Here is a 14618-nt window from a genome sequence, read left to right as displayed (position 1 = left end):
TTAAAAATTTATTTAGAGATATTTAAAAGTTGAATAGGACATAGCCCCTGTACTCAGAGAGCTTACCATCTAGTTAAAAAATGTAAGGGAGTGGAGGGAGAGATTGACACTGATAGGCAAGTGCCTTAGAAAGCAAACCATGGCACTGGCCCCTCAGCCCCCAGCTTGGAGGGCAGCACAGAGTGGGCAGCCACTGAGTACTCTAAGCTGACAAATGTAGAACAGGTGGAAACATCTAGAACTGTGTAACAAAACAAAACCCAATTTCAAGTTGCACGTATGCAACTGATCAGCCCTGTGACTTTGGGCAAGTTCCTGTCTCAGTGACATACTTTTCTCATTTAAGATGTGCCTGCTTCACAGGACCCTTACATGGAATGATGCAGGCAAGATATTTACTTAGCACAGGGCCTGATGAAGCGCAAGGCCTGGATTAGCCATTATTATTGACATGGTGGTTGTCGTTGTTGTTGTTAATGATGAATCAGAATGAGCTTGTGTGGAAATCAAGTTTGAGAAAGACAGTACTGAGCTACAGCTCATTTTCCAGGCCTTCAAGATTCCAGAACATAGGGTGGAAAGGCAGGGGCTGTGGGGTGCTTGAACCACTGAAGCATGGGACCAAGAAAAGGGAAGAGAGCAGGGAGCAGACTAGAGAGGACAGAAGTAGTATTTGAGGACATTGAAACCTGGGAGAATGATGCAAGTGGGAAGAGTAGAGTTGGTTTGTAGGAACTATCAAGTTTTAATATCATCTTGCAGTTTTATCTCTTGCAAAAATATATTTCCTTTTGTTCTGGTGAAAGAAGTGGTGGACATAGGGAAGAGGAAACACTTGACACTTAAACTGTTCCATGTGACATTTTTTTCATCACCACCACTTTTTCAAAATGTACCCGGCCTGTGGCCACTGCCACCTCCATCTTCAGAGGGGTTTAAGATGTTTAAGTATGGGTGAGGACAATGCCCAGGTCCCTGTGAATGCCCTCATTGCCCTTGTGAGTACCTTTACTCATTTCTCATTTTTGTCCCCTCTATGCCACCTGTCATGAACAGAGGTTATTTTGTGTCACAGAGAAGGAAACCACACCTAATAATTATGATTAAAAACAATTGCATATAGAATCATAGATGTCATTTAATTGGTCAATGAATCCCATAGTTACTTTTGTTCTTGATAAAACTGGTTTCTGAGCTTGCAGGTGGATTTCTTGACATGGTGTGCTTCTTGTTTTAGTAACTTTTCATGTTTTAGGCAAGTTAATTATATAAATGGGAACATGAAATGGACCCCTAACCCTCCTCCCCAACATATACTTGGGGGAAACCATCGTACTAGGTCCAGAGAGAGATTCAGAAGACAGAAAACAGCTTTCTTTCACTTTGTGAACAAAGGATGCTGCACTGTCAGTTAGCACTGGACCCTCAAATCATGTAGAGGCCTGAAAGCCTTCCTATCTGTGGTCTTGGTGACTGTAGCACAGGTATCACCTGCGGGTGTAGAAGTACAGGGTCCTCAGCCCTGTATATATCTTCTAAATCAGGATACGCCTTCAAACAATATCCCAGCCTGATCTCTCCTGCATTAAAGTTTGAGAAGCCGTGGTCTAGAACACAGTATGGGATTCAGTGACCAATTAGATGACATCTATGATTCTATACCCAATTGTTTTTGTCACAATTACTAGGTGTGGTTTCCTTCTCTGTGACACAAAATAACCTCTGTTCATGACAGGTGGCATAGAGGGGACAAAAAGCTGCACAGTGAGAGACACTGAAAAAGGAGTTGCTGTAAACACTAAGCTTCACTGGTCTGTGACTCAAAATTATATTTGCCCTGTGCTCTACCCTTGGTCTCCAGGCTTATCATTTTTCTTAGCAATACCGCGAGCCTTATGATGGGAACAGTGGCAAGCTTAAAATAACCTGCAGATCTCCTGGAAATTGCTTCGACCTTTATTTGCCTAAGCCTTTAGGACCTGCCAGCTCTTTCTCTCTTGAAGAGATGGAAAAGCAACACTTACTTTTGTTCTTGATAAAACTGGTTTCTGAGCTTGCAGGTGGATTTCTTGACATGGTGTGCTTCTTGTTTTAGTAACTTTTCATGTTTTAGGCAAGTTAATTATATAAATGGAAACATGAAACGGACCCCTAACCCTTATTCCTCCCTACCCCAAGACTCTCCTGGGAAAAAGTAGCTATCTGGTCAGAGCAGGTGGGAAGGCCAGAGAAGACTTGAAGCTTTTGTGAAGGCTGAGGCAAATCATATCCTCTGAAGTGGAGGGATAACCTCTAGGAGTGGAGAAAAAGAGACAGTCAGTGATGGGCACCAGTGCCTTTAACATCGGAGGCAGAGCTGGCTATGTAACCAGGAAGGATAGGTTATTGATTTAATTAATTGCAATGTGGCCTAGTCCAGGTTCTTCATACGTATTGGTCCAGTGATTTTGGATTTAGGGATGTGGCCTGAGGAGAGACCAGAGAATTTTACAGATTTATGAAGAAGGGTAACATCTATCTCAGCGCTATCTGTAAAAGCAAGAAATTCAAAGTGAGCTTCCCAAAGAGGTTGTGCAAAAGGAGGGTGTATATGGAAAGTATTAGAGAGGAAAAGCTTTCCTGATATTGAACCTGGAGACTGGGCCTCATTTCCCTGTTTGCTGTAAGACAATCATGTGCTCTACAACATCCACTGAAACGAGAAGGAGGAACTTTGTATCATAGGTTCTTCCCTGCCATCAAACTCCATAGGTAGATTTGGAAATGAATACTATATGTACAGAGTTTATACTGACAAGGCATGAGACACTTGGAGGGGAGGCACAGGCAGCACAAGGGCTAATTGCCAGCCCTGCCTTATGGATGGCATGACCCTTCACCCCCACTAACAATCCAGGCTTCACTCCTCAGTGGGAAGACCTGTGTTGCAATTCATGGACTGTTTCCTTTCATTGGCAGCATGCTTAAGAGTCTCCAGGAGAAAAATGGTCACTGTTTCAACTGATTCCATAACACCTCAGCTTGCATTAGCAACTCTGCCTCTTGAGCCCAGCTCTGGCCCTCTACTCCATTCCCCTGGAGTTGAAGGGTGCACATGACCCCAACCAGCAGCCTGCTTCATATTGCCAAAAGCTAATGGTCAAGAAAGAAATTAAGACAAAAAGAAAACCAAGCCCCAGTAACTTAAGCAAACATCTACAGCTGCTCAAGAGTGAGCAAAAACTCCCCAGGAATATTCCCTTGTCTAGAGAGTCATTTTCTTGAGTTTTCTAGTACTAAACACTCATCTCATGAACAGTGATTTTCTATTTAAACAATCCTTTTTGAGAGAGGCTTGGTTCTAGAAATTTTTGTTCATATTCGAAGTGTAAATAATCTAATCATTTGGAATAAACCTCCTTAATATGCAATGTTATGACAGAATTCATGTAACTAATTAAATTAATGTAGCAACACCTACGGAAAAGATGGATTAGCATTTGTTTTCTGGTTGCCTTGATTATCACCTTGAGGACAGTTGAAGTCAATAAAGCTTATACATTAATTTTCAGATACAAGGACCATGACCAGTGTGGCTGCAGATGTGTCCCCAGGACCAACCATTTTCAACAATATGATGGCCAGGAACAAGATAAAACACATGAAGGAGTGAGTTGTATGTCCCTGACCCTAGCAAGCTCCAGTGTTAAAATATATTGACCAAGTGTGTGATCAAACTGTGTGATGCTATTAATCCTTTGAGTTGTTGGAACATAAACCCTGAGATCAGGTAATTTATAAAAAGCATAAATGTATTTCTCACAGATCTGCTGGCTGGAAAGTCCAAAATTACAAAGAAAGCAGTTTCCAAGAGTGGTGATGACTGGCTTTGCTTTCTAGGTGGTACCTTATTGCTGTGTCTGCACATGGTAGAAGGAGGGTGGGTCAAAGGGCTAAACATGATGTAAGTCCTTTTTCTTTTCTGGTACTAGGCATTGGACCTAGGGAACACTGGGTTATATCTCAAGCTCTTTGTATGTTTTCAGATAAAGTCTCCTTACGATGCCCAGGATGACCTTATATTTGCAATCCTCCTGTCTTGATCTTCCAAGTAGCTGAAAACACAGACATACAATAGCTGCCTCCAGCACAAAGCCCCTTTCTCTAGGACCTGAATCCCATTCATGAAGTAGATGCCCACACCACCCAATCACCTACAGGCCATACCTCTTAAAACCACTGCAGTTGGCCTAGAGTGGTGGCCCATACCTGTAATCCCAGTACCTGGGAGGCTGAAGCAGGAGGATCACCATGAGTTGGAGGCCATCCTAAGCTACATAATAAGTTCAAGGCCAGCCTGGACAACATAGCAAGACATCTCCCAAGAAACAGATTCACAAACAAAAAAGAGAGGAAAAATACTCTTCGAGATTATTCTTCTAGATTACTAGATTACTCATGCGTAACATTCTACCCCTACTCCCCAAATTCAGATCCTTCACACACACAGAATACATATCTTCCTTCTATCCCACTATCCCCCTAACTCATTTCAGACTTTTGAGTAAAAAATCTAAATTCCAAAATTTCATCTGCATATCATCTATATCAGATACGGGTGAGACTCAAGGCTGTGATTTATCTCTGAGGCAAACTCCCCCTACATCCTTGTGACTATGAAAGTAAAGAAGTCATTTGCTCCCAAAGCACAGTGGTGGGACAGGCACCAGACAGATATGCCCATTCCAAAAAGGAGCAGTAGGAAAGCACAGGAGGCAACTAGTCCCAAGTTAGTTTAAACACCAACAAGGAGAATAAAACTAAATCTTGACTGGAGAATTACCATGTGCTACATGTCCTGTCCTCTAGGCATGGTGGGGTGAGAACCAGGCCCCCAAGGCTCTGGGCAGCCCCCTCCCCACAGCTTCGCTTGGGGCAATAAGGCCACAGCTCTCCCATGGTGGAGTTTCATACTCGTAGTTCTCTCGGGCTGGAGTTGGTGGTGGCTCCGTAGACCCCGGGGTCTCAGGGTGGCCCCACACCCACAGTTGCAGTAGGCGTTGCCTTGGAGGGAATCTCTGGGCAGTACTGCCTCTGTGGCAGTTCTCTGCCTGGGTCCCAGTGTTCTCCAACCTCTTGCACTCTGTACCTGCACAGCTGGCATCTTCAGACATCGCCAAGCTTTACCATTTGTGCCTTCCTGAGCTCTACCTGGGTCTTTAAGCCACAGTGGAGTGGCCAAGGAGTACTGTCCCAAATGCCTGGAGCAGAAATTTGATCCAGCGCTGAGCAGCAAATTCCCAGATCTTCTGGTGCCTGGCCCGTGTCTGGAAACCTTTCTGTGCTCAAGGCTCTGGCGCTGTGGGGCGGTGTTGGAGGAGCAGCCTCAAAGATCTCTAAAGTGCCTTCAGAGCCATTTTTCTCTTAATGAATAGCACTAGCTTCCTTTAACAGTACAAATCTTACTCAGCATTTGTTGATCCACACCCTCCATGCACATTTTTGTTCTTTACATAGTCAGACTGAGAATTTTCCAAATATTTAAGGTCTGCTTCTCTTTTGATTATAATTTCCATCTTTAATTCATTTCTCTCATCACATTTTACTACAGGCAGGGAAAGGAAGCTGTGCAGCACTGTTAGTACTCTGCTTAGAATTTTTAAAAAAAATATATTTAGTACAGGGTCTACAGGGTCTCACTATATAGATCAGACTTGTAGTGATTCTCCTATTTTCAGCTTCCCAAGTGGTGGGATTACAGGCATGCGCCAGTACGCCCAGTCTCAATCACCATCTGAGCGGACCCCAGGGGCTGGGCTGGCATAGCAAGCTGGGAATCGAACCTTTGCCACTGGGCTCTGCCTAAGCAGGCACTTAGTTCACTGAGCTATTTGGCCAGCCCAGAAATTTCTTCTGCTAAACATCTTCGTTCATTGTTAGTATGATCTGCCTTCCATAATGTACTGGGGCATGGATGCAATTTATCCAAATTCTTTGCCACTTCAATAAATAAGAAGGGTAAGATTTCAAATAATCCTTTTCTCATTTCCCCTTAAGACTGCTTGAGGATAGTCTTTGCTATCTGCATTTCTACCAATATTCTGCTAATGGCCAATTAGATAATGTATAGCTTTCCTTTTTGTCTTGGTTTTCTTGTTGCTGAAATAAGAACCTGGTACCCAAAGTACACTTGAAGGCAAGTGTACTTGGCTCACAGATTGAGGAGGTCTCAGTGTGTACTCAGATGGCTCCCAGGCAGGGGGTTGGATGGCAGGCAGGCATCACAGAGCAGAAGCAGTTCATAAACAGCTCATGGCAGGAAGAAGACATCAAAAGCAAGTGTCAAGCAACCAACTACAAGTAACTACAGTGAGCCTCTTTCTGTCCTTTATGTTGTATGCAGGCTACCCACCCTAAGGCGGGTGTAGTACTCACACTCATAATCCCAGTATTGCACCATGAATCAGTCACACTCTAAAGACAGTCACTTCTGAAAAAGCCCCACCTACGACCACGTGAGGCTTTGTCAGGGGCATCAAAAATGCAAGGCATAACACATTTCTTTTAAACCCTTATTGGAATAATGTTTTACAGTCTAGCATCTACCTACTATTCAGTTCCAAAGCTGCACCCTCGTTTCTAGGTATCTGCTACAGTAACACCTCACTTCTTGGTACAAAGTTCTTAGTCCTTCTGTGCTGCTATAACAAAGTATTCTGAATAATAATGATACAAGGAACATCCCAATGATACAGGGGAAAAATGATCTCCCAACCTGACCTGCATAAGTTTGTGTTCTCTAAAACCGAAGAATGAATTTTAGGAACAAATGGAGGTTATGAGCAGAATATATTTATTGAGGGAAAGAAAGCTCCTGTCCGAGAGAGGGACAGGAGGGGGGGCCAGAGCGGGTTGTTCCCCAGGAAGCTGTCTCTTCCAGGGACTTTTATAGTGTAAAACCATGCGGAGCTAAGGTGGAGAAAGGGGGAACTCGCTTAGTGGATGTGGGGTGGGACAAAACTATGGTCAGCCAATGGGATTACAAGCACCACTGCTCAGGTAAAATTGATTAAGTGTGGGACCAAATGGGGAAGGGAGTCACGAGCAAGAGGGCATGAATATAAAACAGGACCTTATCTGGTAGCCATCAGATAAGGATTCTTCCTGGCTTTCTCAGGGTGAGGATCAATCCGATGCTAATCTTTAGCAAGGCCAACATTTGTTTGATCTTTGGTCTTTAGGTCCAGTTCACAGCAGGGGCATCAGTTCCTCCCATAATTGTAAAGCATCTTGTCTTCTGTGTTATCTCCTTCAAGGGCCTGGTCCTGTCTGACTGCCTATAATATTTCTATCTATCTCGGCTGCCTGCAACAATAAGACTGAGCAATTCTCAAACAGTGTAAATGTATTTCAAACAGTGATAGATGCTGGGAAGTCAAAGATCAAAGGCTGCTGTAGTTTGTGTCTAGTTGTTTCCCCAAAGCTTCATGCAGTCACTAGGATGGCTTCTAGAGTTTGTGATTAATTCAGGATCCAATGCTGGGATTGTGGTGTGAGCGCTATACCTGGCCTGGCGCAGATAATCTGCATGCCAATGAAAGGAGGGAGAGAGGCCTGCTAGTGGCTGTTCCTCCCTTTGCTTTTTGCTGTTTTCTGCCACAATGAACAGCTGCCCTCTGCCATGTGCTACTCTGCCTTGGAGCCAGCTGAGTAGGGACTGAAATCTCCACAAACTGTGAGCTAAATAAACCTTTCCTTCCTTGATTCTAGGTGTTGGATATTTTGTCCCAGCAATGAGAGAAAAGTAACCAAGACAAAGGCACTAGCTGAATTGGAGCCCAATGAAGGGTCATGATGGAACGTTAAAGGCTGCATCCTTGTGTGACAGAAGGGATAGAAGAGAAAGAGATTTCGGTAGTTCTCTCCTGTCCTTTAGAAAAGTTAATACACCCACAAGTTATGGTGGAACCCCATGGCATAATCAGCTCCTATCTTCCTGCTGCATTGAAGGCTACATTGTAGCATGAATTTTCTGGGGACATAAACATTCATACTACTTCTTCTCCATAAAATATCTGAGTGTGGTAGCCTATGCCTGTAATCCCAGCACTCATTCAGGAGGCTGAGGCAGGAGGATCATTACAAATTTGAGACCAGCTTGGGCTACAAAATGAGCTCAAAGCAGCCTGAAATGCATATCAAGACCTTGTCTCAAAAAGACAAAACAAAGAAACAAGGGCAGGGGGGATAGCTCAGTAGAATAAGCGCTTGCCTGGCAAGCTCAGGGTCCTGAGTTCAATACCTGGTACTGCAAACAAATAAACAAACAAGCAAACAAACAAAAACCCCAAACTACAGCTACTTTCTTGAATGCAACAGTGGGTATAACAGGCAAAAGCTCAGTGTAAAAAGCCTGACTCTCTATTAAAAAGAGCTGGTACAGATTGCTTGGCACAGAAGAGATACTAGGCTGCGTAGTCTAACATTTCTTGTACAATCTATGTCTCTTCACAAGTTTTACACTCTGTGATGTAAAGGAGTAAATAGTAAGCATGTTAGGTGCTGCAGCCCCATAGTTTCTGCTATAATTACTCAGCTCTGTTGCAACACAAAAACATCCAAAAGTGATACGTAAATACATGTAATGCTTTTAAAAAAGCATTATTTTGAGGGTAAAATGTGAATTTCAAATAACATCCAGGCATCCCAATATATAATTCCTCCATTTTTTTTTTTTTCATTCTGAGGATAGGACCTCATCCATGCCAGGCAAGTGCTCTGCCCCTGAGGAACACCCCAACCCCTTCCTCCCACCTCAAACCATTTAAGAATGTAAAAATTCTTAGTTTCAGAATGTACACAAAAAGATAGTGGGCCAAATTAGGCCTGTGGACCACATACTTTATAGCTTCAACAGTAAATACTCCAATTAAGACAATTGTTTGTTTATATTGATACTGATTGAATAGTGAGGGGCATTTTGAAAGAATTGTTTTTTAACTGATTTGTGTTTATATTATCCTTGCAATACAGTACATAATCATCCAGACTGTTGCTTTAAATAAAAAAATGCTAAAAATGTATTGTAAACCTAAAGCTGTAATAATATGTTAAGACGCCTTTTGTTTTTAAGTCCTGCCTGTACCAGAATGTGAGTGGTCATACAGTAGCATAGTTACCATAGCAACAAGTGATTCTCAGAAATTGGAAGTGAAGGAGTTTAAAGTAATCTTTCCCATCTCTACCTACTTCCACTTCTCCTTGCTAGGAGGAGATAATGTAGGAGGATTTAATCATCTTCCAGTTGATAATCTTTAAAAAGAAGAAAAGTGGCTCAACCATTTCACTCTTTTAATTTTTTAATTTTATTAGTACACATTACCGTTCATGCACTTTATAGTCATTTTGAGGAGTGGTTATGATGGGGCAAAAGAGACCTCACTCTAAAGGAGGGTCACTTTGGTTCACTTAAACTATAGATAGCCTCACTCCCTCAGCCTCACCCATGTAGCTAACCATAAACCCACTGAGAGAAAATCAGGGTCATAAAATAGGAACAAACCATTAGGACAACTTGGTGAATACGACAAACATTACACCACACTGCTCCATGGCAGGCAGATGGTGAACATTGTTGGGGAAATGTAGACATTTTTGTAAAAGTCCAAAATGAGGTAACGTGGTTACTATGGAAACCCGAAAAGTCTATAACCTGAAGGCAAAGTTCAGGGGGGCATCGACACTCTGGGAGTCCTGGCCCAAAATCAGGGTGCCCATCAGTCGCGAGCATGCAGTAAGAGCTTCCCTGCTCCTTGCACTGAGTCTCTTCTGTCTACCTTCACTCGCTGTCCTCTGCTGCTCCACACAGAGGACCCCTTCCTTCCGGGATTAGCCCCCCTGAGGGAGGCCCTCATATGAGGCCCCATGCCTCTGAGCAAGCCTTGGTGGCAGGGCACCCCAGCTGGTGGCCTGGGATAGGCCACCTGTGAGTGACTGTGAGGTAGTGATGTGCCACACGTCCCAGTAAGGCAGGACAATGAAGCTCTGCTCTCTGACCTAGGTAAGATTTAAAATTGGATTTTTTATCTGCTTTTGGTTCAGTTGGAAATTTGTTCTTCCTGCAGGTTGACAATTTGATGGGCCCAGGCTCCCAGACTTGGCAGAGATTTGATCTCAGTGTAGCTGAGAATTTGGTTAGAGTTTTGTCTTTGACTTTGGTCAGAGTTTATCCCTCAGTTTGTTTTGGTTGGTCCTGGAGCTAAAAGTATTCAAAACTGATGGCTGGAGATAGTTCATAGTTCCCTGGATTGGCTTGTTTGTCTGGTTTCCCCAAATGTGACAACGTCTTCAGATTATGCCTGAATTTGTTATCTTGATGGGTGGGTTACTGGCAGTTCTGTTCCTGTCTTTCCTACCCCTCTGTGTCACCTACAGAGAAGCTCAGAGGGATCCAGACCTGGCTCAGCTGCTGCAGGTCACCACTGTTGTTTCAAACTTTATTAGCTTTCGTTTCTTGTTTGTGTTGTACATTGAAAGGATGAACGTGCTAGCTACCTGCAATGGGCACAGCTGACAGCAACCTGACCTGTGCTCAAATGCATAATTCATTCAGAACTTTGATAAATTTAAGGGGGAAGCCTCGTACTCTTTGCGAACTACAGTGGCCTTCTTTTAGGTAGGCCGGCCATCACAGGGAACACTTAGCCAGCAGGGTGTAGGAGATTTTTACTGGGAAACTAGGGCATTTGGATCAGTTCCCTTATATAGATTCCTGTCTATGTACAGTGTGGACAGTGCTCCTGTGGCTTGGGAAGTGTGGTTGTGCATTTTCAGACCGAGTTTTAGTAAACCACCTGTTTTGCCCTCAGTTGCTAAGGAGGATGATCTTGTCTCTGGCCTTCCTGCACCTCTGGAGCCCTATACTGCTCTTCCTGACAAGCCTGCTGCTCCCCGCAACAGCCCCACCTCTGCAGGTGACCTCCCTCTGCAAACTGCCAACCTGAAAGATACCTGAGATGAGTTCATGTTCTCTAAAGACCGAAGAATGAACTTTAGGAACAGAATATATTTATTGGGGAAAAGAAAGCTTTTGTTTGAGAGAGGGACAGAAGGGGATCTGATTGGTTTGCCAAAGAACTTGTCTTTTCTAGTGATTTTTATACAGTAAAACCACAAAGTAAGGCAGGTCCAAAGTGGGAAACACAGGAACTCGCTGGGTGGGCATGAGGTGGGACAAAACTATGATCAATCAATAAGTTTACAGGCACAATTGCTCAGGCAAAATTGATAAATCAGGATCAAATGAGGAAGCAAATCCCATGACAAGCATGCATGAATATAGAGCAGGGTCTTTTCTTGTAGGGAGCTGGGTTAGTGACTCTTTCTGGCTTTTTCAAGGTGATTGATACCTATTTAGAATATCAATCCCAGATGTTTATCCTTGGGGGGAAGTATGTGGGTACATTTGTTCCATCTTTTGTCTTGAGGCCTGGCCCACAGAGGGAGTGTCTGCCTGTCCCACAGTTTTAAGGTATCTCCTCTTCCATATTGGCTCCTTTGAGGGCCTAGTCCAGTATGACAGCCTGTAATATTTCTACTTAACTCAGCTGCCTACGACAATATGGCTTATGCTGCTCAGTTGGCCACAGATTTCTGCTGCAAGCTTCAGAAGTTAGAAGGGGTTGCAGGGTTGAATTTGTGATACTGGCAGCTTATAGGAAAGAGGCCTCATTGGGATCCGGGGAAAGGTGAGAGAAGGACAAACAGGGAGGATGTCCTCATGCTACCTTAGATCCAGATCAGTGTGCCTATTGGAAGAAGGGAAATTTGGGGGCTAGGGAGATAGCTTGGGGGTCTAAGCACTTGCCTGGCAAGCACAAGGACCGGGGTTTGATCCCTGTTACTGCATGTTGTGCTGGCCCCAGAACCTTAGGTGCGCCATGCCGCCCACTGAAACTGAGTATGGTGGTACATATCTGTAATCCCGAGGTGGGGAGCTGCGGGAGGCTGAGACAGGAGGATCACTACAAGTCCATGCTGTGTAGTGAGATCCTGTACCAAATAAATAAATAAATAAATAAATAAATAAAGTTTTAAAATGTAAAAGTAAATAAATAAATAAAGAAGAAGAAGAAGGGAAATTTCAAGCCAAAATGTCCAAAGCTGATAGAGAGGGGAAAGAAGGAACTGTTTGTGATGAAATCAGAGGAAGTTTCAAATTGATAAAGTCATGGGTCTCTGCCTGTCAGCCTCAGGGAAACCATGTTAACTGTCAATGTAGGGGGAAAGCCTGTTAGGCTTTTGATAGATGCCAATGCAGATTTGTCAATAGTTACCCAGCTGGTGGCCCCACTTGCAAACTGACGAGTACTCAGTGTTTTCAAAGGTTTGGGCAGAAGACAGTTTCCCAGGTCTGACAGTATATGTGCCCCCAGGAATAGTGGAGTTGGTGGGACATGCAAAGCCGGGTTGTTTGAGACAATACCCAGTGACCATGGATGCTAGAAAAGGGATTAAGCCCCACATTCAAAGCCTACTTGAGGCAGGTGCATTGAAAGAATGTCAGTCCCCCTGGAATATGCTCTTCCTGCCAGTCCAGAAGCCCAGGACAAATAAACATTGTCTGATATAGGATTTGTAAGCTGGCAAGTCTATGGTTGTCATCCTCCACCCCACTGTGCCTAATCCTCATACTCTGCTCAGTTCACTTAATATTGGACCTGAAGACTTGTTTGCTTTTGAATGGGAGGATCCAGATGGGGAAAGGAAATGCCGACTACCTTGGACGAGCTCCCTCCACAAAAGTTGCTAGTACAAAATAGAATACTGAAAATATATTAACTATAGATGAGAAGCATTTTATTTTCTGCTAATTGACCTACCAAAAGTTTTGACTATTATTTTTATAATTATAAACTTAAAAGACTACCATAACTTAATTTGGTCAAAATATATTTGGGTGCACTCTGATTTTATAAGCTAATTGTCTTGTCTGTATTTCTGCTTGTTTGTTTCTCTGTCTAATCTGTAAACAGCTATTTTTGTTTGAGCTCAGTGCATTTTTCTTTCTGTATTTTTGAACCTTTAAAGCATTTGGATGTAATTGAATTTGATGTATAGATAAATGTCATCTAAATTAACGATACGTTTTCACCATGGTTGCCAGCTAACCAAAATAATGTTGAAATTGGCTGATAAATGTAATGCATATTGTTGTTTATGCATTAACAAGTCTGTCACTTGTTTATACTCAATGTGTTAAATATTGAGGTTGTATTTTTCTGGGCTACAAGATTACTAAACAAAGATCGTTAGGGTTGAGAAAGACTATTGGACAGGACTCCAACTAATGAATAAAAAGCAGTTGCCTGGAATAACATTAACAATTTTATTTATTAATAATGAGCCCCAGCAGTCTCTATAGCCTTATAGGAGACACTTCAATAAATATTGTTCAAAATATATTATTGTGATATGTTTACACAGGTTATTGTCAAAAGGTTAAGCTTTTAAAGAAAATAATTAGGTTTGTGATTAAAAGATGTTCTTGGCACAAAAGTAACTTAAGGGACATAATCATGACAATTTATTATTGCTAATATGGTGCATTAAATGTATTCATGCCTTCCAAATGTATACTTTTCTAAAACTGTAAAACTGAGACTGTTTCTTCCAGATTTAGACATAGTGTTATTTCTTACCAACCAAGGACATTCTAATAGTCGAGTCCCTATAAAATGTTAACAGACAACAGTTACATCGTTTTACAGAGAAATTTTGACATCAATAGCCATGCATGGTGGTGTAATGTAACAGTCATGATGGCATTTTTGTAGCACATGTAAATCTCTATGTTGGTTAAGCATCTCTAAATGTAATGGCACACACAGCACACATACCGCATAAGTTTTGGTTAAAAAGTCATCACTTGACTGATGGTCTCATGTTGGCTTGACATGAACCTCTTATTACAAATATCTGGAGCACAAGAGAAAGGCATATGTCTAAATGATGTTTTTATGAACTGTTAATATACAGTGGATACCTCCTGAAATAGGTGGCTATAGAGACATCTTCAGAGCTGTGACGTCTACTGTCACCAGACCCATGTTGGGTCTACAGTGAGCTGATATGTACTATACACTGATTATGCCATACCTGCTTTCTTTTCTCTTCTGCCCAAGGCTTGGTCCCCTCATCTGGAGATGGATGGCCTGTAATGGCGGATAAAGCCATGGCACCTTAGAGAGCAAGACAAGCCTGATAGAAACAGTTGTTCAGTTGGAACTCCTGGATAACCTCCTTGGTTACTAGCCTGACTGATCTCATTCTGATAGCAATTGTATTCTTAACTTGGGGGCCCTGCCTCATTCAGCGAATAAAAAAGAATGGGTTGCAGACCACAGTACAGATAGATGATGGTCATGAAGGAACCTATCAAGTATGAGATGGCAAATAGGATAAAGGTCTATATGCATCCTAAGAAAGGAAACTGTGACCTTAGGGGGGAATGATGGGGCAAATTTTAAAGGAGGATTCACTTAAGTTCACTTCAACTATCAGTAAACTTCCTCCCTCCCATGTAGTTAACCATAAACCCACTTAGAGAAAACCAGGGTCATAAAATAGGAACAAATAGG

The 14618-nt window shown here is 42.7% G+C and overlaps 1 protein-coding gene across 1 annotated transcript in view; it reads left to right on the top strand.

The window, feature by feature from the left end:
- The window catches only part of Nek11 (NIMA related kinase 11), a 389368-nt gene that overhangs the window by 273437 nt on the left and 101313 nt on the right, over positions 1 to 14618 (top strand). Inside the window, exon 15 of the mRNA XM_023706560.1 lies at positions 3552 to 3648. Coding sequence (XP_023562328.1) covers positions 3552 to 3566 — 15 coding nt within the window. The 3' untranslated portion in view covers positions 3567 to 3648. The remainder of the gene's footprint in view (positions 1 to 3551; positions 3649 to 14618) is intronic.

This window comes from Octodon degus, unplaced genomic scaffold (genome assembly GCF_000260255.1).
Source record: "Octodon degus isolate 3935 unplaced genomic scaffold, OctDeg1.0 scaffold00008, whole genome shotgun sequence".
In the NCBI taxonomy this organism is placed as follows: Eukaryota; Metazoa; Chordata; class Mammalia; order Rodentia; family Octodontidae; genus Octodon; species Octodon degus.
This window is presented reverse-complemented; position numbering and strand designations above follow the sequence as displayed.